General features: G+C 33.9%; 1 protein-coding gene across 1 annotated transcript in view; it reads left to right on the forward strand.

Annotated features, from left to right (window-relative positions):
• The window catches only part of ADAMTS6 (ADAM metallopeptidase with thrombospondin type 1 motif 6), a 270,671-nt gene that overhangs the window by 154,356 nt on the left and 90,132 nt on the right, over nt 1-26,183 (forward strand). Inside the window, exons 11-12 of the mRNA XM_060007024.1 lie at nt 5,440-5,581; nt 17,062-17,169. Coding sequence (XP_059863007.1) covers nt 5,440-5,581; nt 17,062-17,169 — 250 coding nt within the window. The remainder of the gene's footprint in view (nt 1-5,439; nt 5,582-17,061; nt 17,170-26,183) is intronic.

The raw sequence follows: 26,183 nt of genomic DNA on the forward strand, positions 1-26,183 counted from the left end.
GTAATTTAGGCCAGTTTTTCATACATTTTCCACCACTCAGTGGTAGTACAGAGTAATTTCATATAGTCTTCAAAAATCCTGGGGCCTCTGTGAATCAACTCTTGCTCTATTTAAATTAAAGTCTGTTATATTGTTTGAACTGTCAGAGATCCATAGCAAAATTTCCTACAGTTCCAAATTAAATACAGACTAGCCATTTTCACAGAAAGGATGGAAGCTGAAAAAAAAGAGAAGCAACATTATGGTTGAAGATGAACTAGGTAGAAAAGTAGAGCTGCAAGAGAAGTGATATAAGATGAACAGGACAAGCAAGGTGCTTACAATTCCTCTATACCAATTACCTTTGAAAGTCGCTATCAATAATTTATTAGAGAGAAAACAAATTTTATAGTTGGGACCTCTTTTTTATGTGGAACCCCAAAACTGCTTAGCAAAACAGATTTCTCCTTCCATTTATCTGACACATTTTGGGACTTCACTCTAACCCATAAATATCTTTGATAAGTCATAACTACATATGGAGAAAAAGAGCATAACTTAGTAAATGTTACTAGAATAGTGTTTGTATATTGGAAGCCTCAAGTTCAGTTGTATTCAAGCATCCTAGTCATATAGAGGGCAAGAAAGAAAGGTCTGACTTAGAGTAACTCATTTTAGAAGGTAATAATATTGTTAGTTTTATGAAGATTGATAGAGCAGTTTATGAGAATGTAGTAGGTAAGACACTTGACTTGCCATAGATGAGTTAACCTAATTCATTTTTGCTTAATTTAGGTATATTAGCACAATTTTGTGGGAAAAAGTAGGAGATGGTATTATCTGTTAACTTTTTGTTGTTGTTGTTAAGAAACTGTTAAGATATGTACAGGGTTATATAGAAAGATTTATTTCTTAAATTGACCCACTGTGTTGTAGACTGAAGGTCTGTCCTTTATAGTATAATTGTTTAAGTGAAAAATAAATCTAAAATTTCAATTAGGAGTATGTCTTCATGTGTTCTGGAAACAAAGCCAACAGACCGTATTTTACATAAGGATCTGTAAATTTTCATTGAAGACTCAACTCTGGCTCATGTACCTATTTTTAAGGCTAATTTTTGAACTATGTAAATAAGACTTCTCTAATTAGAAGTAGAATACATAAAACATGACTTTGCTATCATATTGCAAGGATTCTGGAAATGTAAACATACTTTGATTTACTAATTTCATAATCAAGGGAAAAGCATGTTCTCAAACTAATAGACATTTTTTTGCCTTGTTTTAGAAGCATAAACAAAAGTAGAGTGTATTAATTCAATAATTACCTATAATGCTGTAGATATTAATCAGGATTGGGCTTTTAGTTGTGAAATATATGCTGCTAGGGAATTAATCATAGTTCCACTTTTTGTGTACACAGTTTTGTTCAGGACAAGTATATCTATGCTTAACAACAGTAAGTTGTAATAATATCTCATATATGGAAACTACAGTGTTCTTCATTTCATTTATTAATGAGTGAGGTTTATGTTTTCTAAGTGAAAAAATTCACATATGACACCAGGGCACAAACCAGCTATACTTAAAAGTGGCATTTTATGAGAAAATTCAAGATGATTTATATATAATATTACCACTATTAATTTGAAAATAGTAGCATAAATAACCCTAGGCTCAGTATCATAAGAATTGTATATTGATTAACTAGAACCCTAGATTAAATAAAAATTACTCAGAACTTCTTTTTGTTAAAAGGAGACAATTACAAAATATAAGAAAATAACTCATATCTAATATTTTTAAGAAAAGCATTGGTACCAGAAGACTATACGAAAATGTTTATATCAGCATAATCTGCAATTTCCAGAAACTAGAAATAACTTAAATGTTTATTAATAGAAGAATGGATAAATAACTGTAGCATAGTCTTAAATGGAATATCAAAGAACAATATAAATGAGCAGCTTACAGTTAAACACATCAACATGGATGTGTCTCACATTCATAATATTGAGCAAAAGAATAAAGTCACAAAAGAAAACCTACAGTATGACTCCTTTTATATAGAATCCAAGAGCAGGCAGATGAATAATTGGGAGATAAATAATTACTGAGAAAACCAAAGAAATTATTATTTTAAAAATCAGAATATTTGTTAATTCTTGGGGAAACAAAGAGGAGTATGATTGAGGTTGAAACTGGGAAGTTTTCTAAGGAAAAAAAACAAAGAAAAGCACTCCTAGGGTTATATATACATCTCTCAGATTCATGTCCTCTACCTTCCATACCTATATCTGTGATATTTCATAATGGTAATTGATGGTACAGAGGCATGAACATATCCAGAATTATTATCTTCTAAGAGTTAATTAATAATTGTGGTCTATAGATTTAACTTACTTAAAAGTAGCAGGAAAGTGGCAGACAAGTTTTAGTAACATTGTGCAAAAAAAAAATATTTTCGTAGCTTAACCCTCAGTTAAGAATTAAAGTATAAAAACTATCTCACCCCCCAAATACTTTAATCAAGGTTTTACTGTATGTAATGTTTATGGTTACCAGAAGGAAAATATGTAGTACATTTTCTACCCAAAATGTACAAACAGTTTAAATCAACCTTGCACGTATCCCACACTTGGTATCCTGGAGCCAATACTAGTAGGTAAGACCCTTGACTTGCAAGCATTGATATTTTGTACAAATATAGCCAAACCCATTTTAAAAGGTCTTTGTTGATGCCATATTCCTAAATACATGTTCATTATTTAAAGATCTATATAATTTTTCACTTATTGTATTTCATACGGTGTTTTGTTCTTCTGCAAAAATACACTGGAAGAGAGAACGAGACGTCTAGATATTTAACTAGACCACATTAATACAAAGCAATAGTTATTTCCAAAGAATTGAAACACAAATCACTTTTGGGATAGACTTTCTCAGAAGAATTTTCTCACAGGTGACCACAGTGCATGCCATTACTTCGTCGTCTGGAGGCTTCTGCAATGGTCATCTGATTTGGTATTTTTTACAGAACGTGAACCGTGATTTGAAGACCATTAATACCTGGGAACAAGAACTTTAAATGAAGCAATTATTCTTGCTTCCTCCTGGGTTAAGCCAATTCTCAGTTTGCTATCAGGAAATAATTTTTTCCTCAGGTTATTTTTTCCTCAGGATCCTCAGGTTATCCCAATCTTAAACTCTTTTTGGGGGTCCACATACTTCTTCCTCTAAGTTTTTAGGTTAATTTTCTGTAGTAATAAAAGTAATAATGTACAATAATTTTTAATGGATTTTGAGTTGGTGCCACTTAGGTGAATATATCTTATACTTTCTTTGTTATGCTATTGGCAAATATTTTTATCTGTAGGATCCTGTACTTAAGTACTTCAGTGCTTAAAATTTTCCCAATAATTTATATAGAACTTAGCTTGATATTTTATTTTTATTATATATTTAGCTCCTTTCAGATAGACTTTTATAGTTTTGTTGTAGATAGAGATGAAACTAATATTTTAGGAGGAAAATTAGGAAATTAAACTACTAATACAATTATCTCATAAATTCTTCTTCCATTATACTTTTTCACATTGACCACTTTATCACTAACCTTAATAAAAATTTTGAGTTTACTAGTAGAATTACATTTGTCTAAAATTTGCATACCCATATATTTTACATAATGAAATAAAAAGGACTTACTATTTTTTATTTATTTATTTATTTATTGCGGTACATGGGCCTCTCACTGTTGTGGCCTCTCCCGTTGCGGAGCACAGTCTCCGGACGCGTAGGCTCAGAGGCCATGGCTCACGGGCCCAGCCGCTCCGGGCATGTGGGATCCTCCCGGACCGGGGCATGAACCCATGTCCCCTGCATCGGCAGGCGGACTCTCAACCACTGTGCCACCAGGGAAGCCCAGAACTTACTATTTTTAAAATTCACTTAGAAATAGTTTTTCTTGCTGAGGTGAGGTACACGACAATTTCTAAAAGTACAAAAAACAGAAAATAAAAAGCAGTCTGTCATGAAATCTGGATAGTTGGGTGAAAAAAAATTGTTCTCAAAAAAAAAAAAAAGTTGTTCTCTATTAGTTAGACACCTAGAGCAGTGACAAATGAAATGATTATAATAGCCAATAATAACATCCATGTATTCAGTACCACATTTAATATTCCATTTAAATATTTTTATTGTTTAAAAAATTAATCAAGAGGGACATAAATGAAAGAAAAAGGGCATAAAGAAGATAATTTTCTATCCTTTGGGTCTTTGAATCTATCACCTTATGCATAGTATGGTTCAGTTTTTTAAAGGTATTTATTTGCTACTGTGCAAATATACATTTTTATTTAACAAATTTGCTTTTGCATTTTAAGAATATGATAAAATTTTAAGTGAATATGAAACACTATTATGCATGGTTCTTTCTTACTTACCTATAAATGAAAATTTGTACTGTCCTAAATAATAGTTGAGGAACTTCTACTTGTGAAATTATTTTCCTTTGGCAAAGTGGATGGAAAAGATTTGGAAAAAAAAACACAAGTGCTGGCACAATTGACAGGAATGTTGGAAAAAATTTTTAAATGTTGGCATAGGAATTCTTTAAAAATTCTAACTTACTCACATGTGAAATGAAAGTAAAAAAGCATCTGTCCTATTTTATGCACACTGACTAAATAAAAATGAACAATTATATTTAGCAAAGTATAAAGCTGTTTAAACTAAGATATTCTCTCTGGCTTTTGGCGATCTTTATGTTATTTGTTCCACTGAATTAAAATATTATGTTTGAGTGCAAGCGTACTTTGAAAAGCAGAAATTATAGAGAGAGGAGAACATTCTCTTTTCCAACTCTGATGATCCTAGATGAAATATGAAATTTTTGAGAGACTAAACACTTCTAATATACTTGAGAGGACAACTTTGGATCTTGGCCTCATCTGTCATTCAGCCCATTTGTTATTGAAATATTTCAAGAAGCTTTGGACATGTCTTACCACAGCATCTCTTGTTCTGCCCAAGGTGGAAGTATATAGATTAGGTCTTTAAGGATCACAACCACAATTTTTTTTCCACATTTTATGTTTTTGATTCTACTACCAGATGTGGTTATATTTCCACTGAAAACAAACAAGAAGCTTAGAGCAGTATGAAATTGTTTTGATTCCTTCAGAAATTAGTTTAAATCAGTGTTTAAGGGCCAACATGACATCTTTAGATTGTTTTGTGAGATGCTTATATTGTGTCTTGGTGCTGGAAAAGAACTATTGGAGCTCTTATTCAAGTTTTAGTAAAGATATTCTATTTTGCCATATGATTATTTATTTGTAGAATATATTGTTTTTCATGCATCAATTATTAAAACAAAGAGCTCAACACATGGTTTCATAACTGTGATTGAAATAGTCCACAGTGTACCTAATTTCCTTTGATCCTTTATGTTGAACAGTTCAGGCCGTGGTACTTGCCTTGATAATGAGCCTCCCAAGCGTGACTTTCTTTATCCAGCTGTGGCCCCAGGTCAGGTGTATGATGCTGATGAACAATGCCGTTTCCAGTATGGAGCAACATCCCGCCAATGTAAATATGGGGTAAGAAGTCTTAATCCTTATGTTTAGTCATTTATATGTGTTTTTCACGACACAATTGTTAAGATGGAATTTTAATGAATGTAGTTTACTTCTGGTAACAGTATTAACACAAATATGGCCTTTAACACTGCTCTTTTTCTGATATAATTTGTACAATATCTATTTCTAAATGTTTGAGTAATCCTTAATTAGACAAGTTTCAAATGTCTTGTGAGGGTTCTGGGCAGAATTTTAAAATTTTCTAACGTATTCCTTTTTTAAGTTCTGAGTTTACAATACCAACTTATGTTTGTCTTTGAAATATTACGATTTTGAAACCTCCCTGACTCCCCACCTTTTCTGGTACTCTAATAATTGGGTTAAGGGCATTTTTACTTTGGCTAGGAGCCTTTATTTTAACTTATACTTTTAGTACTGAGTCATTTCAAGTTGCTTTATCCACTGCCCACATTCTAACACGATAACTGAGTGCGGACAAGATGACATTAACCCAAATAGAGAAACAAGGAAAATTGCTATGGAAAAAAATGGAGGTATAATGATTGACTCTTCTTGTCTGCCTAAAAAAGTCTCAGTGTCTATCTCAAAAAGTGTAAAAAAAAAAATTCTTTTTTAAGTTTCATAGAGAAATATTTCAGTGTCTAATATAGGAAGATGTTCATAGTAGATACACAATAAAAGCATGTTGAGTGAAAGAATAGGATTTTTAAATGAAGGGTTTGTCAAAAAAATTGAAAATATATTTAAAAAGCAAGTTTAAGGCTTAGTTCCAACTTTTACGCAAATAGTGTATTTAAAATCCCTTTTTAAAAATCATAACAATAAAAAGAATTAAGTTTTAAGGTAGTTAAGACTAAACAATATATGCGTTGTACTGTACCAATTATTCTTCTTGGGTACAGTACAAAAGAAAGTGATTCTTTAAAATATCCCTTGAATGACAAGTATATTATTATTCCTAGTAGGCTTTGGCAGCACATTTTGTGCACTAGATTCAAAGATTGTGTGCAACTATCTAAAGATCTAGAGCCTTGAGTAAAACTTTGGCATTTCTTGTCTCTCTGTGAAGAGTCTGTACTTGTTTCTTGTTTCTGTATGGTTTTAGTTTCTTTTTTCCCTTGGCTTGCTTTTTCCCTCAGAAAAAGTCAGTCAAACTTTAATCACAGTCTTTGTATATACTTGTAGCTTAGTAGGTTGAAATTCATGATCAAATGTGATTACAGATTTTCTGTTAGATTATTCTCATCTATGGTCTCTCATTTCTTTGTTAGCAAGTGAAAATGTTAATCTACGTTTAGTGCTATATATTACTAACAAAGTTTCTTGGGTTGTAACAGATTCTTTACAACCACTTACACCTCTTAAGCTTGTGCCTGAAAAATTGGGTTTACACAATTGACAGCACACACACACACACACCCCCAAAACACACGTGTTTTATCTGGATTATCCCTAAGATTTTAAATGATTCTAAATGCTACTTTAGAAAATAATAGTGGCTTGGAAGGTGAGAATCCAGACAGGTAAACAAGTCATACTTCTGATGGAAGCTGGAGGGAAAAACAAACCAGCCCTGATTTAGATGTCTATCTGAGTGTAGTATCCTGAGATGAATGCTGAACACAAGCACTGGAGGTTTAGAAACGCACTGTAGCCTTTTAGTGAGGAGATACATTTGGTGTTGAAGCATCATGAAATGATCCCTCTTTCAACTAGCAGGTCTCTAATGATGATGTCAGGGAAGATTTTAAACAATGATCTGCAGAACGACCCAGAACTGCAGCAGTGGTCAGCTTTCCATCTCCGTCATGTGGTCATTGTGGGGACTATCAATGACTACATCTGTAGTTATGAAAAATCTTGCCTGAATTCTTTGTGAGTAGGTTCATTAATATACATTTGGCAATTTACCAGTGGAACAGAGAGACCCAAAAATGAACCTATGCATATACGATCAACTGATTTTCAATCAGGGTGCCAAGAATACACAATGGAAAAAGGATAGTCACTTCAATAAATGGCTTTGGAAAAACTGGACAGCCACATTCAGAAGAATAAAACTGGACTCTTATCTTACAACAGATGCAAAAATTAACTCAAAGTGGATTAAAGACAAATGTAAGACCCGAAACTATAAAACTACTAGAAGAAAATATAGGGGAAAATCTTCTTGATTTTGGTCTTGGCAGTGATTTCTTGATATGAAAAGCACAGACAACAAAAGTAGATATAGACAAGTGGTACTACATCAAAATAAAACGCTCTGCACAGCAAAGGCAGTCAACAAAACGAAGAAGCAGTTTATGGAATTTGGAGAAATTATTTGCGAACCATATACCTGCTAACAGGTTAATGTCCAAAATGTATAAGGAACTCCTACAGTTTTAGCAAAAAAGCAAGTAATCCAATTTAAAAATGGGCAAAGGAACTGAATAGACATTTCTCAAAAAAAGATGTACAAATGACGAACAGGTATATGAAAAGTTGCTAAACATCACTAATCATCAGGAAAATACAAATCAAAACTGCAATGAGATATCACCTTACACCTGTTAGGATGGTTATTATAAAAAGAAAAAAGATAACTAGTGTTCACAAGAATGTGGAGAAAAGAGAATTCTTATACACTGTTGGTGGGAATGTAAATTTGTGCAGCCACTGTGGAAAACAATATGGAGCTTTCTCAAAAAATTAAAATTAGAACTACCATATTATCTAGGATTCCTACTCCTGGGTGTATATACAGAGGAATTGAAGTCAGGATCTTTGAGTGTGTATTCTCATATTTATTGCAACATTATTCACAATAGCTAAGACATGGAAGCAACCTAAATGTTCATTGACCCCCAGCAGATTTTACTCAGCAACAACTTTTTACAGCGAACAGCAGCTAACTTGTTCTTGAAACCTTTAGAAAAAGAGTATGACAAGCATGCAAAGTGCTTTTCATTTACCTGGCACATGGCAGATATTCTATACACGTTTCCCTTTCCTCTGTGAATATCTATGTCATCCATGATACCATCCTATATAGCTGATATGCTAATAGTGCTTTAGGAGAATCTGAGCCATCTGTACTTTGGGGACCATGTTAAGATACTCTAAGGGTCACATTTTGACTCGTTCTCATCCTTCAATCTCAGCTCACATGCAGTTTCTCTTCAGAGAGATTTTCTCTCTGATCCATCTATATGCAAAGGCTTCTCCCATTTACTTACATTTATGCTCCCAGTTAAAGCATAAAGGAAATTATGCTTTTCATTTCCTTCATAGCACTTATTACAATCCATAATCATTTTGCTTATTTGATTGCTTGTTAATAGTTAAATGTGATCTTCTAGGTAAGGCCTTTCCTAACAACCTTATCTAAACTTGCGCATGCATGCATGCACACATGCACACACGTACACAAACACACTCATTTCTTGTCATTTTTCCTTGCTTTATTTTAATCCTTACCATTTGTTACTTTCTAACATACTATGTATTTTACTTGTTCATCTTGCTTACTGCCTGCCTATTTATTCATGGCTATTTATAAAGTGAGTAGCACAATGCCTGCCTCATAATAGGAGCTCATAAAATATTTGGTGAATAAATGAGTGAGAAGAATTATCTGGCAAAGAGAGAGAGGAGTAAATTGATACAGCCACTATGGAGAACAATATGGAGCTTCCTCAAAAAACTAAAAATAGAACTACCATATGACCCAGCAATCCCACTACTGGGCATATACTCTGAGAAAACCATAATTCAAAAAGAGACATGTACCACAATGTTCATTGCAGCTCTATTTACAATAGCCAGGACACGGAAGCAACCTAAGTGTCCATTGATAGATGAATGGATAAAGAAGATGTGGCACATATATATACAATGGAATATTCCTCAGCTGTGAAAAGAAATGAAATTGAGTTATTTGTAGTGAGGTGGATGGACCTAGAGTCTGTCATACAGACAGACTCTGTCATACATACAGAGTGAAGTAAGTCAGAAAGAGAAAAACAAATACTGTATGCTAACACATAATATGGAATCTAAGGAAAAAAATGGTCATGAAGAACCTAGGGGCAAGACAGGAATAAAGACACAGTCCTACTAGAGAATGGGCTTGAGGATTTGGGGAGGGGGAAGGGTAAGCTGTGACAAAGTGAGAGAGTGGCATGGACATATATACACTACCAAATGTAAAATAGATAGCTAGTGGGAAGCAGCCGCATAGCACAGGGAGATCAGCTCCGTGACCACCTAGTGGGGTGGGATAGGGAGTGGGGGAGGGAGATGCAAGAGGGAAGGGATATGGGGATATATGTATATATATAGCTGATTCACTTTGTTACACAGCAGAAACTAACACAACATTGTAAAGCAATTATACTCCAATAAAGATGTTTAAAAAAAGAGAGAGAGGAGAGAGGACCTTTGTGAAGACCATGAGGCTGTGTATTTGAAGAGCTGAGAGAAGGCCAGTGAGGCCGAAGCTCTCAAAGCAAGCATCATATACATGAGGCAAGAAAAGAGTAGGATCCAAATTACAGGCCATGTTAAGAATTCTAGGTTTTTAAGAGCAATGGAAAACTACTGAAAGATTTTTAATGAATGAAACCAAGATAACTTATTGATTTGCAGAGAATCACGGAATTTCAAAGACACATTATCTTAGGAAACAAATATGATTTTGTAATCTGGGAAAACCATATTGTAAAATTGATGACTTTTGTAAAGTGATCTATGTCCTCTTCCCTTCCCTTTTCTCTTCCCCTCCAAAAACACCCTACACAGAGTACTAAAGCAACTCTGCCACTGATAATACTCCCTTATAGCAATGCCCTTGTTTTTCTAGGGAATTGCAGATTTACTCTTATTTTATGGAAGGGTGCTGCTCCATAATTTTATGAAATGAATGGAGGTGTTTATGTACAGAAGTATGTGGGCTCCATAATTTTGACTTTAATATTGCAGAATCTCAGTGTATTGTGGTGGAAACAGAACATACAAAAAGAAAATATGACATTACTTTGGAAACTTTAAGACTTCTCATTCATTTTGAATCTTTCCAGAGGAAATATGTTTGTGGCAAGTGCTCTATTTTACTTACAGATCATTAAACTTTTTAATGTTTCTCTTCTACATACCTCAATTAAGTGATTAATGGTAGAATAATCTGTAAATGGCTAAGTGTACTACATTTGTTCCATACTTTAAGTTATGAGAGATTTTTAGGATCTAATATTAGACATGAAAGATCAAGGGAATATATATGTTTATATATAAAATTGGATTTATTAATTTATAGTAAGAAATGTAGCCTCTCTGTTTATATTCAGTCAACTGTACTGAAATCTGAACATTTTATTACCTAAGGAAGTCTACCCGGTAGACAAATTTATTATCAAAAGTTTTTTGGTAAGCATAGAATTAAAATACAGGATAGTATAAATTATTTTTATTTAACATATTAATTAATATCTTTAATAAGCATGCCATCAAGCTGTGTCTGCCTGAAGTATAGCTCTTTGGAGTAAGGGTAACCTGCTAAAGATAAGATATATTTGAGTTCTCTAATCAGGGTATTATCCCTGTGGAGTATATTTAAGACAGACCTCTTTTGTCTCTTAGACTCAGTTTTTAATGTTTTCATGGTTACTCCCTTTGTTTATTATTTTATCACTATCAATTAGCTAAGATTCAAGTAATTTTTGCTTTCTGATTGAGAATCATTCCAATAGAAATACTTTATTAGTCTTTTTAGGGTACTGTTGGCTACCTACCAAATTTTATTTTATTTTATTTATTTTTTTTGCGGTACACGGGCCTCTCACTGTTGTGGCCTCTCCCGCTGCGGAGCACAGGCTCCGGACGCGCAGGCTCAGCGGCCGTGGCTCATGGGCCCAGCCGCTCCACGGCATGTGGGATCTTCCTGGACCGGGGCATGAACCCGTGTCCCCTGCATCGGCAGGCAGACTCTCAACCACTGCGCCACCAGGGAAGCCCCCGAACTTTATTTTTAAGAGATGCAGATAACTTGGGAGAGGATAATAGTGAAATACTTAGAAGTACATATAAGGGAAGTTTAAAGAAATTGAGTTTGAATAGCCTGTGAAAAAGAAAGCTAAATGTTGGCTTCAAAATCACTTTCAGGCTTTGGAACATTTATTATAGTTTGATTCCTGGTAACAAATTGTTCTCCTTCCCCACCAAGAGCATAAAAAAACACAGTCGCCTTAATTTTTACAGCTGGAAGGTTGTAGATTAGGTGGTAGGAAGAATTTCAAGTTATTAAATATTGAAATTTTGTACTGAGGGAGATTGTAGAATCACTTTTCTTGAGGATTTTAAGGTAGCATAAATATTCTACAATATGGTTTGATATGGGCTTAGGGAATAAAAGGTATGGAATTGTTTTAACACCTCAATATTCTTTTGGAGTCCAAACATATATATCAGGCATATATACTTGACAAGAAGTTGACGTAATTTTTATTTTTCCTTGAATTTCAAGCCAAAATCATAGGTTCATAATCATTTGTGTTCTTAGAGATCAGTAGTTTTTACTCTGGGTTTGCTTCTTAGAAGTATTTTTTTAAAACAAGTTAATAATTTTTAACCCTTTCAAATTGATAATTAATTGTTTAATCTGCATTTCTAGATTAGTTTTTTGTTTATATATGTATATATGTGTGTGTATTTAATGTATATATAAAATACGTATATAACAAAAAATATATATAGATATGATCTTTTTTTTTTTGCCTTTTTTAGGATCTCTTGCACTTAAATTACCCACGTAACAGGATTAACCTATTTAAAGCTGAAATAAGGGTGCATTATTCTCTTTCTTCAAATGACTACTAAATACCTGGAGTCAGGCCACAGGGTCACCATATGTTGGTTTTCAATTTTCCTTTGTGTGATACAATGATAAGTAACCTTTCTAATCACTGATGCTCCTTCTTGACTTCTTCAGTGCTCTGCTCTCCCCCTGGGCCATCATGATCCTTTATTCCGAATAGCTGTGGAGAGATATTACCTATAGGATAATGAGGACAAAGAGAATATTTCATATCCAGAAGCAAGGACCAAAGATGGCCTAGGCTTTAGGGTTTCCCAAGGACAGAAAATTTGTGTGTATATCTTTATTGATCTTTACAGTTGTTTAAAAAATTAAAAAAAAAAAACATCTAGCAATAAAAATGCCATTTTCTCTTCATATACTGTTTTACTTTCTTAATGATACAATAGTTGTGAAATGGTTTTGCGCTTTTATGATATTCCTTGCCCCCTTATGTAAACTGCAAATTTTAATTTTCCCAGGTAAATCAAAGGGCTTTTCTTCCCATTTTTTAGCATCATTTAATAGCTATAGTTACTTGAAAAGAATGGAAACATTAGAAAAGATAATCCTAATTTCTTTTATTGTACTGAAAGGGTCTTTGACTGTAAAATAATCAACTATTTTATTCTGATCAAAGGAGCCTGAGTTCAGTTCTTTACAAAGTTATTTTCTGAATATCAGGTAAATTATTCTTCATTAGGTAATTACTTCAAAACCCTCTCTATATATTTTTAATTATGATTTATACTTGCTAATATTTTCATTGTTATTAATGTTTGCAAACCGTGTCATTCATTTGAAAAATCAAATAGAATAGAAATCTGGAAGTTGATATTAAAATTTTAAATAAGTAGGAATGTTTTAACTGTCTTGTCTTTTGGAAGACCGTGGAACACTTTTGAGGAGTATGTTAACAGTATCCTTAAGTGGTGATGTTACATTTAGAAGTTCCAATAATAATAATGTATAAGTTGGTGCCTAAGTTCATATATTGAATGGATATATTATGAATTAGTACATAATAGTCTTAATTTGAGATATCGTCCTTTAAAATACGGGTAAAGGGTAGAAGGATATTACGAACATTTAGTGAGTTTTTGTATTATGTTAAAATACAAGTAAACCTTTACTAATCAGCCTTAATTGGCCAATGACTTTATTCAATTTTGATACATTTAAAAGAAACTGAAAGTAGCTTAATTGTGTGGAGATATTTTGGGCATTGATATCAGACAGCTGATTCAAATCCAGATTTAGTTAGGATTGAAGCAAATTGCTAAGTCTTTCTGAACCTAAGTTTCTCATGATTTCTAAGATAAGAAGATTGTCATGATGATTAAATGAGATACAAAGATGCCTAGCACAGTAATTAACAGTATACCCTGAAAAAATGTTACTTTCTTTCTTTTTTTTCCTGCCTACAACATTGCTGCTAAGAGGTTATTTAGTGTATGCTGGAGTATCTCCAGTGATGGGAAATTTCAGTTTTATCTTATGATTGTTCAGGTCTGACTTTTGGAAGATTTTCTGTACATTGAACTGAAATCTGCATAGCCCCCAGCTTTTTTAAACCTTTTATCCCCAGTTTTATTGAGAAATAATTGACATAGATCACTGTATAAGTTTATGGTGTACAGCATGATGGTTTGATCAACCATGGTCTAGGATCTAGCAGTTTAGAGAAAGAAGGGTATTTCTGAAAGTATGAAATTGTTCTCAGATTCTTTCAGGAAGTGTACCTCTTTCTCGGTAAGAAATAAAATTTTCTTGTTTTTTGTCTTCCAAGAGAATATTTTTTATCTTGGGATTCTTGATTGGGGTATCAAAATCTTTCTGCGGTACGCGGGTCTCTCACTGTTGTGGCCTCTCCCGTTGCGGAGCACAGGCTCGGGACGTGCAGGCTCAGCAGGCATAGCTCACGGGCCTAGCCGCTTTGTGGCATGTGGGATCTTCCCGGACCGGGGCACGAACCCGTGTCCCCTGCATCGGCAGGCAGACTCTCAGCCACTGCGCCACCAGGGAAGCCCCTCAAAATCTTTCTTAACCAAGTTAAAATTCTAGATGAGAGATCTATTTGAAAACTCTTCAGAGTCTTCTCCCAGACTAGCTTAACATCTTGAGAGTGTTTCCCATCCTTAGATTTCTAGTCCCATACTTTAAACAGCAATCTGAGAGAACTTAATGCCCTAGCAGAATTCAAATCCCCGAGAGCCCACTAACATAATAAAATCTTTTAAAAGCAAGAATCAAACTTTCAAAATGTGTCATTCCCTAAAGGATAAGAGGGCTTTATCAGAGGACTGTATTGTGAATCTTGAGATTAAAGTTTTGGAAAGAGTATCTTGAGCACTTGCCATTTTGGGTAGAGATTTTCAAGGCATTTTTGGAAAATAGAGTTTCTATAACTTGACTAAATAGTGTGTTTTCCTAATAGGTTCTATGAATATTGTCCTTTTCAATGATAGAATTTTCATTGCATAGTTCTGTCTAAAGAAACTTTAGGCTTCTTTTACTTCTGTCTAAAGTAATCATAAAATATCAAGAGGATGGTCCAGGATTATGGATAATTTTGTTAGCAATTTCCTAATACATTGTCCTAGCAATGCGTCTCTGTTTTTGTGAACATATTTCTCTTTGAATATGAATATTTTTGATACATGGGATAATATTTTAAGAGCTTAAAATGGTAATCCTACTGCTTTTAAAATAAACTAAGAGAATATATTTAGGAACATATAGTAAGAAACCATCTCCTATAGAAAAGGAAGAATAAAGTAGTATAAATAACATTCTCTTTAAACAGAAACTGAAGCTTTGAAAGAAAGAATTTGTAATACCTTGGACTGTAAGAACAGGAAAGTTTTATCTTTATATTATGATCCACAGCACATGTTTTTCTTTTCTGATGTTTTAACTTTATTCTAGCTCAATAGTTCTCCACATGGAATTTAAAGCAGATGAATAAATTAGATATGATATATAAATTTTGAAAAGTATTTTAAAAGTCTAATATAAATTTTATGTCTCTTTCTCTGCCTGGTGGAGTGGAGCACCCTAAAGAGGGGCCCAAATAGATTCTTTCCTTTTGCTATACTCTGTGAGGCATCTCCATTTGTAGTAATGGTTAACCAGTGAATTCAGTGTTACCGCTGTATTTCTGAATTGTGTTTATGTGACATAAATTCTTTTTTAAAATTTTTAATTAAGATATAATTGACAAATAACATAATGTTAGTTTCAGTTTACAACATAATTATTCAATATTTGTATATATTGCAAAATGATCACAACAATAAATCTAGTTAATACCTATCACAATACACAGTTACAGACTTTTTTCTTGTGATGTGTGGCATAAGTTCTTACAATTATGTTTTGAGAATAAAAGGGCAGTTGGGGAATAATAGCAATAGAATTGAATGTTATATATAAATTTGTCTTTACATTCAAGATCAATATATTTTGCGCTTCCCTGGTGGCGCAGTGGTTGAGAGTCCGCCTGCCAATGCAGGGGACACGGGTTTATGCCCTGGTCCAGGAAGATCCCACATGCTGTGGAGCGGCTGGGTCCGTGAGCCATAGCTGCTGAGCCTGTGCATCCGGAGCCTGTGCTCTGCAGCAGGAGAGGCCACAGCAGTGAGAGGCCCGCGTACCGCAAAAAAAAAAAAAAGATTAATATATTTTTATTGCAAATATGTATTTTTTACTTAATGGTTCCAGTTTAAATTAAAAACCTTTAATATCAGTAATGATGCTAGTCGACAATCATATATAACAATAAACTGAAAAATTTGAGTATTTTCTTCAAAGCAATCTGTGTTTTGGCTGTTCAAAGACTTTACTTTGGGATATGTTGGACAGCTTATTTTAAAATCTGATAGATTAATATAAGTGTGAACAAAATGAGGTATTTTATATTGCCAACATTACAATAAGTGTAATTCTCCCATGGTGAGGTGGGATAATGAGAAATCATAATAAAGAAGACAAAACAGCGCCAAATAACATCTGAAATATATCAGTTATGGAAATGGCACATAAATAGCAGCATTTGTTCAAAACCAAATTTCCCTTTCATGAAAGTGGGCTACATTGATGAACTAAAAATAACATTGCTAGATTGTTCTTTAGGCATTTATGAATTTTATAAATCACTTCCTGTCCATTCCCATAGTGTCTCTCTTTCTCTCTTTTTAAAAAATACACTTTATTTGAATATTTCAGTAGGACTAGGAAATCACCTACTTGGCCACTCTATTAGTAATTGGAAAGTTTGTGCTATTGTATATTTTGGGGAGTAATAAACATATATTTCCTTTCTACATATTCATTCTTTCTCACTACTCTTCTCTATTAATGAAATTTCTGCACATTATTTTAAAAAGATTCTAATCAGTATTAAAAACTAAGATATACTTTATCCACTGAAATAAGAATCATAAAGACAAATATTAAAATGATTTTGTGAAACGAGTAACCTACCTTCCAGAAGGACCACCTCCAAAATCCTCATCTATGATGCTTCAACAACAGCAAGAGACAAGTAATGCTTAGTATTGCTTATATACTATGGGTATTTTTATAAAAGAGTGGACATGATTTTAGTCTCTACTTCTGATCAACTTGCTTTTGCCTTCTTTCCTAGGAAGTGTGTAGAGAGCTCTGGTGTCTCAGCAAAAGCAACCGCTGTGTCACCAACAGTATTCCCGCAGCTGAGGGAACACTCTGTCAAACTGGGAATATTGAAAAGGGGGTAAGCTCAAATGATTCATTAGCTATTTAACATGTAGACTAAACTGATAAATTTCTGGTGTTGATATTCAACCACTAGGGAATAATGCATACTAATTAAAATGTGCTTGAGAAAATAATAAATTCCTAGCCTAATGAATTATCTTGATATCTGCAAATATGCATTGTTTAGGAAAGTATAGTGAGCATTTTCTGGATCAGTTTCACCTTTCTATATGTATACGTTTGAGTTATATTTGCACAAAAACGTTCAACAACAATCTTATTTAATAGAGTCTGTTTAGTCATATGTCTGTTTTTTTTCTGACAGTATCCAAGAAAATTATGTGATCCTAAAGTAGATTTTATAACTATGGTCTAATGAGTCACTTTTAAATTGCAATGTGAGAGAAAGATCTAGTAGTAGAAGAATAGTTAATTTATTGAGCATAGAAATTGTTGCTAAATAATTTTCAGTTTCATCAGCCTAGTTTTCAAAAACTATAATTATTAAGAAATGTTCAAACAGATAAGAATATTTTAGCCTATTCCTGAAATTCTTTAGGAATTGCTATATATGTGGATTCTAAAATTTATTGCTATGGCCTGAATTTACAACAATAACGACACTGTCATCTGTTCTCAGTTCTGACTTCTTCCATGTTAGTTGGGCTAGTTTCAAAAAAGATTACACTGAATTTCAGCTTGCAATCTGACGTTTAAATAAAAAGAATGAAAGCTTTTGGGCAGCTGTCACAGTTTATTAATCCTTGCTGACGGCTTCATTCGGGACCCATGACCTAGTGCCATGTTGATGGCTTTTCCATGCTGAGTTTGGAAATGTTGGTAAATTATGCTAAATGTATGAATTGATAGGGTCATTTTTTAAAGATTAAGGATCTTTTTTTGAAACTTTTATAAGTAGCCAATAAAAATACAGAGACCTTCACACACTACCAAGAATTCCTTGCTTTTTTTCATAGATGTAATAGAAAATATTAGGAACTGCATTCTTGAAACAACAATCTGGGTTTATTTTGGAACCAACAATTCTTGTCAACGACAAGTAGCAATTTTTTTTTTTTTTACAAGTAGCAATTTACATCAATCTGTACTTCGAAGAAATACACAACTATAAGGGGAAAGTCACAGTGAGAATCTGGTTCTTTATTTGCCACTGATTGATTATTATTATTGTGATCTATACCAATCAGCCACTGTTTCTATTTGCCTGTAATAATACTATTACTAGGCCTGATGGATCTTTTTATTTTACTTTATTGTTTAACCCAAAGCACAAAGAACTCATTCTTTTAAACCTCAGAGCTCTCCTGAAAGCATTGTATAAACTATATAATCACTCTAAATAGGTAAACAACAAGTAGTGGCTATCTGAGAACACAGAACTCAACTCAATCATCTTTATGGTAAACACGTATTTAATATCTTAACATTTGTGCTTAATAGCAGGGCTCTGGAATGTCATATCTTACAGCTTATGTGCATATATTTGACAGAGATGACATTTACATGCCAATTACAATTTTGAAGGCTACTTAGAAAATGCTCAATATAATATCAAAGCTGACAGTATTGAATTTAAATTTAGATAAGCGAATAGAAGGGAAATGTAATTACTTCTAAGCATAAATAAGAATAAGCACAGACAAGAAAACGTGAAGAAAATGGGGCAGAAATGTATTTGATTTCTAAAGATTCACTTTCTTAATCTAGGCTAATGGTTGTCAACTTTTTGATCCTTAAACCGTTTATTCAAATGCATTCTACATAATCCTGAGATATACATTTGAAAAAAATGGAAAAGCTCGGGTTAAAAGAACCCCTTGGCTGCCTCCTTACCCTGTCCTTAGAATCTTGTCAGCTTCCAGCATATCTTGGCACAGCATCTTGGGCTCCATGAAAATCTATTTAAGAACTTGGAAGCGTAGCAAAGTTTGTATACCAAGAGGTCATTAATATTCACAACATTAGAGTGTAGTTTCGTAAAGGCGATACATTGGATTTCATCATCTCAAATTAACTTACGAAACAAATCTTAGCCATTCTTCCAGAGGCATGGAAGGTCTGTAGACAGATTCAGGATAGGACTAGGAGGTTTTTAAATGAATGAATGAATGAAAATAACAAATACACATGTAGACTCCTAGAAAGAAAAAGGACAGAGTACTAGGAGAAGACACTCAAAATATCCCTATCATTAACTTTGAATTTATAAAAAGGCTTTCAAAGAACTAGATCAACTTACATTTTTAAGGGAAAATGAATATAAAGAACTATTCATGTGAGCTGAGCACTTCATTATTTTTAACTCATTTTTTAACTAACTGCATATGCTGTGTTATCTATTCATGAATTTTCATTGTTGCTGCTTTTTTCCTTAAGAGAGAAGCATGTTTACTATTGACAAATGCGGATTTTCCTCTTAAGGCTATACCTATTTGGATCTTAAACAAGAGCCCAGAATTTTGACTCAAACCAAAACAGTCATGCAAACACTTAATGACAAAATTAAAGTGAAATTTTCTGTTGGTCTGGTCAACTTTGTGTGGCTAGTCTGTGTTCTTGCCATCTATAAATAGTTGACATTATCAGTAATAATGATGATAATATAATGAATAGTTTTATTTTTTATTAAATTTATTTATTTTATTTATTTATTTTTGGCTGCGTTGGGTCTTCGTTGCTGCGCACAGGCTTTCTCTAGTTGAGGCAAGTGGGAGATACTCTTCATTGCGGTGCGCGGACTTCTCATTGCAGTGGCTTCTCTTGTTGCGGAGCATGGGCTCTAGGCACGTGGGATTCAGTAGTTGTGGCGCACAGGCTCAGTAGTTGTGGCTTGTGGGCTCTAGAGCAGCAGGCTCAGTAGTTGTGGCACATGGGCTTAGTTGCTCCGTGGAATGTAGGATCTTCCTGGACCAGGGCTCGGACCCGTGTCCCCTGCATTGGCAGGCAGACTCTTAACCACTGCGCCACCAGGGAAGTCCGATGATAATGAATAGTTTTATACTTACACTATGCCGGGCACATATTTGTTCTGTTTACTACTGACAAAAATCCTATAAGGTGGGTACTGTTTTAACTCCATTTTACAGATGAAGAAAGTGAGACTTGAAAGCCTAGGATTACATAGCAATTTAATAGTAGAGCTGAGATTCCAGCCTGGGTCTTTCTGATTCCAAAGAGGAAAACTTTACCCCCTCTATACTGCCTCTGATTATACTTTACTTTCAGGTGGGAAATTGTGTAGAATAAAAAGCAGATTTTCATTGTCACAGGAATAGTGAGTCACTGAGCCTGAGATGGGTTAACAATATGTTTTACCCTTTATTACTAAGTGTATTTTTCATTTGTTTACCTGTAACAGTTTGTTACCTCTGGAATCACGATAAAAAAGGCACCCAGACAGAACGTTGAGCTAAGAATATATGATAGTGTTAAAATTGGCAAAATAATGAATCTCCACTTTAAAATGAGAGAAAATCTATTTTTACATATTTCATAGAGATATTGTGAGGATGGAATGAGATAATATCTCAGTGAGCTTTTTGTTGCCTTCCTCAGAGGGATGGTGTTAATTTATATTACTAGAGCATCATCATTACTTTTCATTATTATGTGCCAGCCTTAGATGATGGTGGGCAGAAAATTCTTTGCCAGACTGTCTTAACTGGCAGTAATGAGCATAACAGACTATAAGCATGAATTTGTGTGTCTCAGAAGCATGAATGGTACATCCACGACCTCTGATCTTAACTCTGAATTTCAAAACTACTCTCATCAGAAGGAACAAGAAAGAACCTACATCCTGTCTAGCCAGCAGGATAAAACCAAAGCTGCTCATAGCTTTTTGAATAAATCTTTTTTTAAAAGGTTGGGGGGAGGGGAGAAATATGGCTCAAGTGATAGCATAGACATATCCAGAGGACTGGATCCACAATGATCTCGTCAAACTCTGGCTGCAAAAGATATGGGATCTTTGCCCGGGGGCGCAGTTCCACAAATGTTCCATGTAAGTATGGGAACTGTTCCATGCACATTTAGCAGATGGAGTAAGAAATATGGCCAAAAAATTAAAAACTGATCTTTGCGTGAGTCCTGGGGGGTCTGACATCGCTATTACAGCCATTGGATGTTTGCCTGAATAAGCCATTCAAGGACTGAATAAGAACCATATGGTCTGAATGGATGTGCTCAGGGACAGTAGCATTAACCAAAGGAGGAAATTTGATGAGCCCAGACAGTGTGCTGGTACTGTGTGTCCATGGGTCACGCTTCTACAAATCAATCAATATAACTTTCAGCCAAAAGAACTTTTCTTAGACATGGCATCAACAATAGCCCTTTGGACAGAAATTGGAGGGATGCCATATTTGATGAAATGGTAAACAAAGATCTACACTATAAAAACTCTGATAGCAGTGTTGGCATTATTACTGAACGGGATATTAAGGATAATCAAAACCCAGTCCACGCTCTGATGGTGACCACAAAGAAGGTTTCAAATACTTGGTTTATTGCCAAGAGATTGATTTAATGATTCTATAAGCCCCAATTAGAGACATAACCCAGCATTTGGGCTTACATATACATGACATTGATTCCTAATATTTTTGCATGGGAAACACGGGGCTGGATTAGAATAGGATTATTACATGCCCTTCTAAAGCACTGGATATATAATAGGACATTTGCAGCCTTAGATCTTAATTCATTTAAAGTAGAATGTAAAATGTTTTGACTGAGTCCCAAACTATAAACACAAGAAGTGAAGAAAGAATGACTCTTCCAGTTGCTCTAGAAATTTAAATAGTATGGGATGACAAGTTCTGATTTAGAATTTCGGCTGAAATAAACTTTAGCATTCCCGCACCTGCAGAGCAGAAAGATAAGGCTTTTAATAGCACTGTGCTCCAACTCTCAGCTTTTCTGATTTAGGAAGAATGTTCTATATTGAATCACCAATATCACTTCCTTTAAAATCTTAGGATTTCCTTAGAGGTATCTTATTCCAAATGCTGCCTAGACCCAGTGCTGGCTGTGGTACAAGATCTACCATAATCACATCCTAAAATATATCTAGTTTTAAAAAATTATTTAAAAATACTGTATATATACTCATTTTGAAATTTTCCTTTGTAGAATTCTGACAAATTTTCAAAGTTAGATTTTTTGATTTATAATATATCTTGCTTAAGACAATTCCCTGATGGAGATCATGAAATTCAGTGGCCTAACAGAAAGAGATGTTGTTTAATGATTAATAAGTGTTTCTTAAGAAAATAAGTGTTTCACTAGAATATATCATCTTTCTAGATAGTTTTAAAGACATATTTCTTTTATTTAGAAGGAATGTGAAAAGCAAGAATGGGCAATATGAATTTTTATTTTTGAATGCGATAGTTTCACTTCTTTCACCTTTCTGAATCTGGTTAAACACACCTGAATTAGCAAAAAGAAAGCCAGATTTATCCAATTTATCTGGATCATTTAGGCTATAGTAATATGACTGATATTTAGAATAGTCCAAAATCACTAGATTGGATATAACCCTTGGTAATAAAGATTAAAAACTAGTTTCCATCTGAATATTGAACTCTTCTAGTTTAAGACATGAAGTAAAATTCTATGCCTATGGAAATAGAGCTTTTACAGTTTGGCACCTTTAGATTTAAAAAAAAGGGTAAAAATAGAAAATACAAAACTCAAAATTCTCACCTTTAATGTGCTTGTAGGATTTTATACTTGAATCTACTTTATTTGGTGTAATCCAATTATATTAATTATGACTTACATTAAAATCTTAGTATATATTGGTTAATATAGTCATCTAGAAAATTAGCTCAAATAACTGGATTCACCTGAAGTTCCCTATAGGTTTCTAAAAAAACTTATTAAGTTAAATAAGTTTCTTCTCTTAAAATCATGTACTACATCAAGATACTTAATACTACCAGAAGGAGAAGTAGCAAAAATTCCAAGGAGATCCTTTCCTATAAACACAAGGTGAGGGGAAAGCACAAAAGAACATTTTGCTAGAGAGCAAAATTAAACAAGTTGTTTGATAGATTTTTAACTTGAGGGTATGTCTGTATAGAACTAATTTCTGTAGTCATCCTAATCCAAATCATATTATAATCAAAAACTAAAGTTAGTCCCCATTTTGTAGTCAGGGAAACTAAAGAAAAGAAACAAATGACTTGCTCTGGACCAAAGAAAGATATTGCTAGAATGAGAACTCAAGTTTGTAACACAGGATACCCACAGACTGAAGTCATCCCCACACAGACTGAGTTGTTAATTAGTTGTTAAACTAGACACTAGTCTCTTGTCAGCTGCTAAATGACTGATACTTATTATTATGAATTCTTCATTCTTTACCCATTAATCTATGTTATTTAACTTTCTGATATAATTGTCTATTATAACTCTATGGAATAGATATAATCAATAGCATAAATTTATGCAGTAAAAGGTTTTAGCAAACCACTTATAGAATACTACTGCTCTGTAGATATTAACTAATGGTAAGAACTGAGCAACATTTTACAAACTGAATATTTGTATTTATCTTTTACCTTCAGAATAAGTTTTAAAAGGAAAACAAGAGAATTTATGTGAGTTCTTTCCCTGTGCTACATTTTGTGTGCATCTAGGACACATGTAAAACAATATTATTAAATACTTTAGAATCTACATCTTTCAGTGTTTTTGTGACCTTCACAATTTTGTCTCCTGAAAAATGCAAAAACTGAGAGTTTTTTCCTCTACTAATTATAAGAATACTCAAGGAGGTATGAAATAACATGTGGTTGTATACTTGCAGCTAAGTGGGTTTTTAAAAAAATCTCTAGTGTTATTTTGTATTTTAGGTAGTAAAAACAGTTCAGTAAAATATACTAATGTATTCTTTAATGTCTTCAAATATGTAATCCTGCACATCCAATTGATTTTTTTTCCACTTGTTTTTTGTGTGTATTTGGACAGCTAATCCTTTTCTGCCAGTAAGTGACCTTGGGCAAGTCAACCTCCTTCAGGTTCTGCTTTCCTCATGTGAAAAAATGAAGTGCTTAGACCACATGAATTCTAAAGCCTCTTTGAGCTTTAAGTACAGCTCTGTGATTATGTAAAATAAATGTAAAATCAAATTTTATTGTTATTTGAAATCAGTAATGCTAAGTTTCCAACTTGAAGAAAATAGGCAAATTTTAAGATTTGGAATTTTTTAGTATTAAGTGTCATTAATTGAAACCACAGGAAAAGACAGTAATTGCTGGTAAATACTACATTGCTCAGTTACTCTCATAGGTGCAGGCATAAATATTCTTACACATAGCTACTTGTAATAACAAAAATGTAAAACTGGAGATTATTTGGTCCACTGTTGTGACTTTTATATAGATGAAAATCTAACGCAATTGGTATATCATTATGCACATGGTTGGTCTTCAAGATCAGTTAGGTAAATCATAAGCTGGCAGCTGGAACATTCTCCCTCTCACATGTACATTATTAGCAGCCCTGCTCCCAGAGTTGGTACTGTATTATCAGTTCAGCCAACTACCTCTGCTTCATCATTTTGGACAGATGATTTTCTTTTTCTTCATGGTAATTTTTGTTGCCCAAAACTTGTAATCTTTTTTAATGTCCTACTTTAATATTTATTAGATTTAGGGTCAGAATGTTTGGTCTTATAGCCAACCAAATTTTGACTTCCTCTTGCCTAATTGCTTAGCACTTTTCTTAAGAAGTCCTTTATGTTGTTACAACTACTATAATATTCTCTGAGTGCCAACTACCAGGGAAGCAAAGATGAATATGACTATCTTTACCCTCCAGTATCTCCAGTTCCTTCCTGAAATGTAGTAACCAAAACAGGACACAGGATTCTATAATTTAATGTATTCATTCATTCAGTAAAGTTTTGTTGCATACCCACTACATTCTAGGCACTGTTCTAGACATTCAACATTTCCAATTAGAACATTCTGTGATGATAGAAATGTTCTGTATCTGCTCTGTCCAACATCATAGCCGCTAGGCCACATGTGGCTATGGGAGCCCTAGAAATGTAGCTAGTGGGTCTAAGGAACTGACTTTTTAATTTTAATTAATTTAAATTTGAACAGCCACATTTGGCTCTCAAGGCTTTTACATACTAAGGAGAGGAGACAATAAAAATAATAAGGAAGTAATCTGAGAAATAAATAGGGTGATTTAAAGTAGGTGTAAGAGGGGGCTAAAACAGGAGGATGTAATCTCTATACATCCTGGAGTAGGGGGAGGGGAGGGTGGAAGGGATAGTGAAGTACAACCACTTCAGAATAAGAGTGATCAAGGAAAGACCTCTCTGATTGAGTGACACCTGACCTGAGACCAAACGATGAGAAGACAATATAAGGAATCTGAAGATTATTCCCAGGAGGACCAGCAAATGCAAATGCCCTGAGGAGAGAACAGGTTTAGTGTATGGAGGAAAAGAAATAAGGCCAGTGTGTCTGGAACATTCTGTACCAGAAAGAGAATAAGGCTGGAGAAGGAGGCAGAGGCTAGGTCACAAAGGCCACCGTTGACCAGAGTTAAGGGAAGGAGGAAACCACCACAGTCTTTTAAGCCAAAAAGTGACATAATGCCATAATATGTTTTTAAAAGAGCTCTCTGATAGCTCGCTGGAGAATAGGTTGATTATACATAGAAGAAAGTGAGGCAGGGGGACCAGATAACAAGCTGATCTATTTGCTAGTTTGGTCTAGAGTGGTAGTAGTACAAATGGTGAAAGTGAAAGAATTCTGGATATGCAGAATTAATATAATAAACTGATTACTTTCAAAGCATCACATGTCATAATCCCTTTACATTTTAATATAATGGTTGAATTTTTATTTAACAATCTAACATTGCTGACAGTTACTCAACTCTAATAATGTTCCCTATTGTTATTCATATAAACAAATGACTTTCATAGCATCAGTATGGTTCATCAAATTTTGATAACTCAGAAAAATGCACCAATAAAAG

Source organism: Delphinus delphis, chromosome 3 (assembly GCF_949987515.2).
Source record: "Delphinus delphis chromosome 3, mDelDel1.2, whole genome shotgun sequence".
NCBI lineage: Eukaryota > Metazoa > Chordata > Mammalia > Artiodactyla > Delphinidae > Delphinus > Delphinus delphis.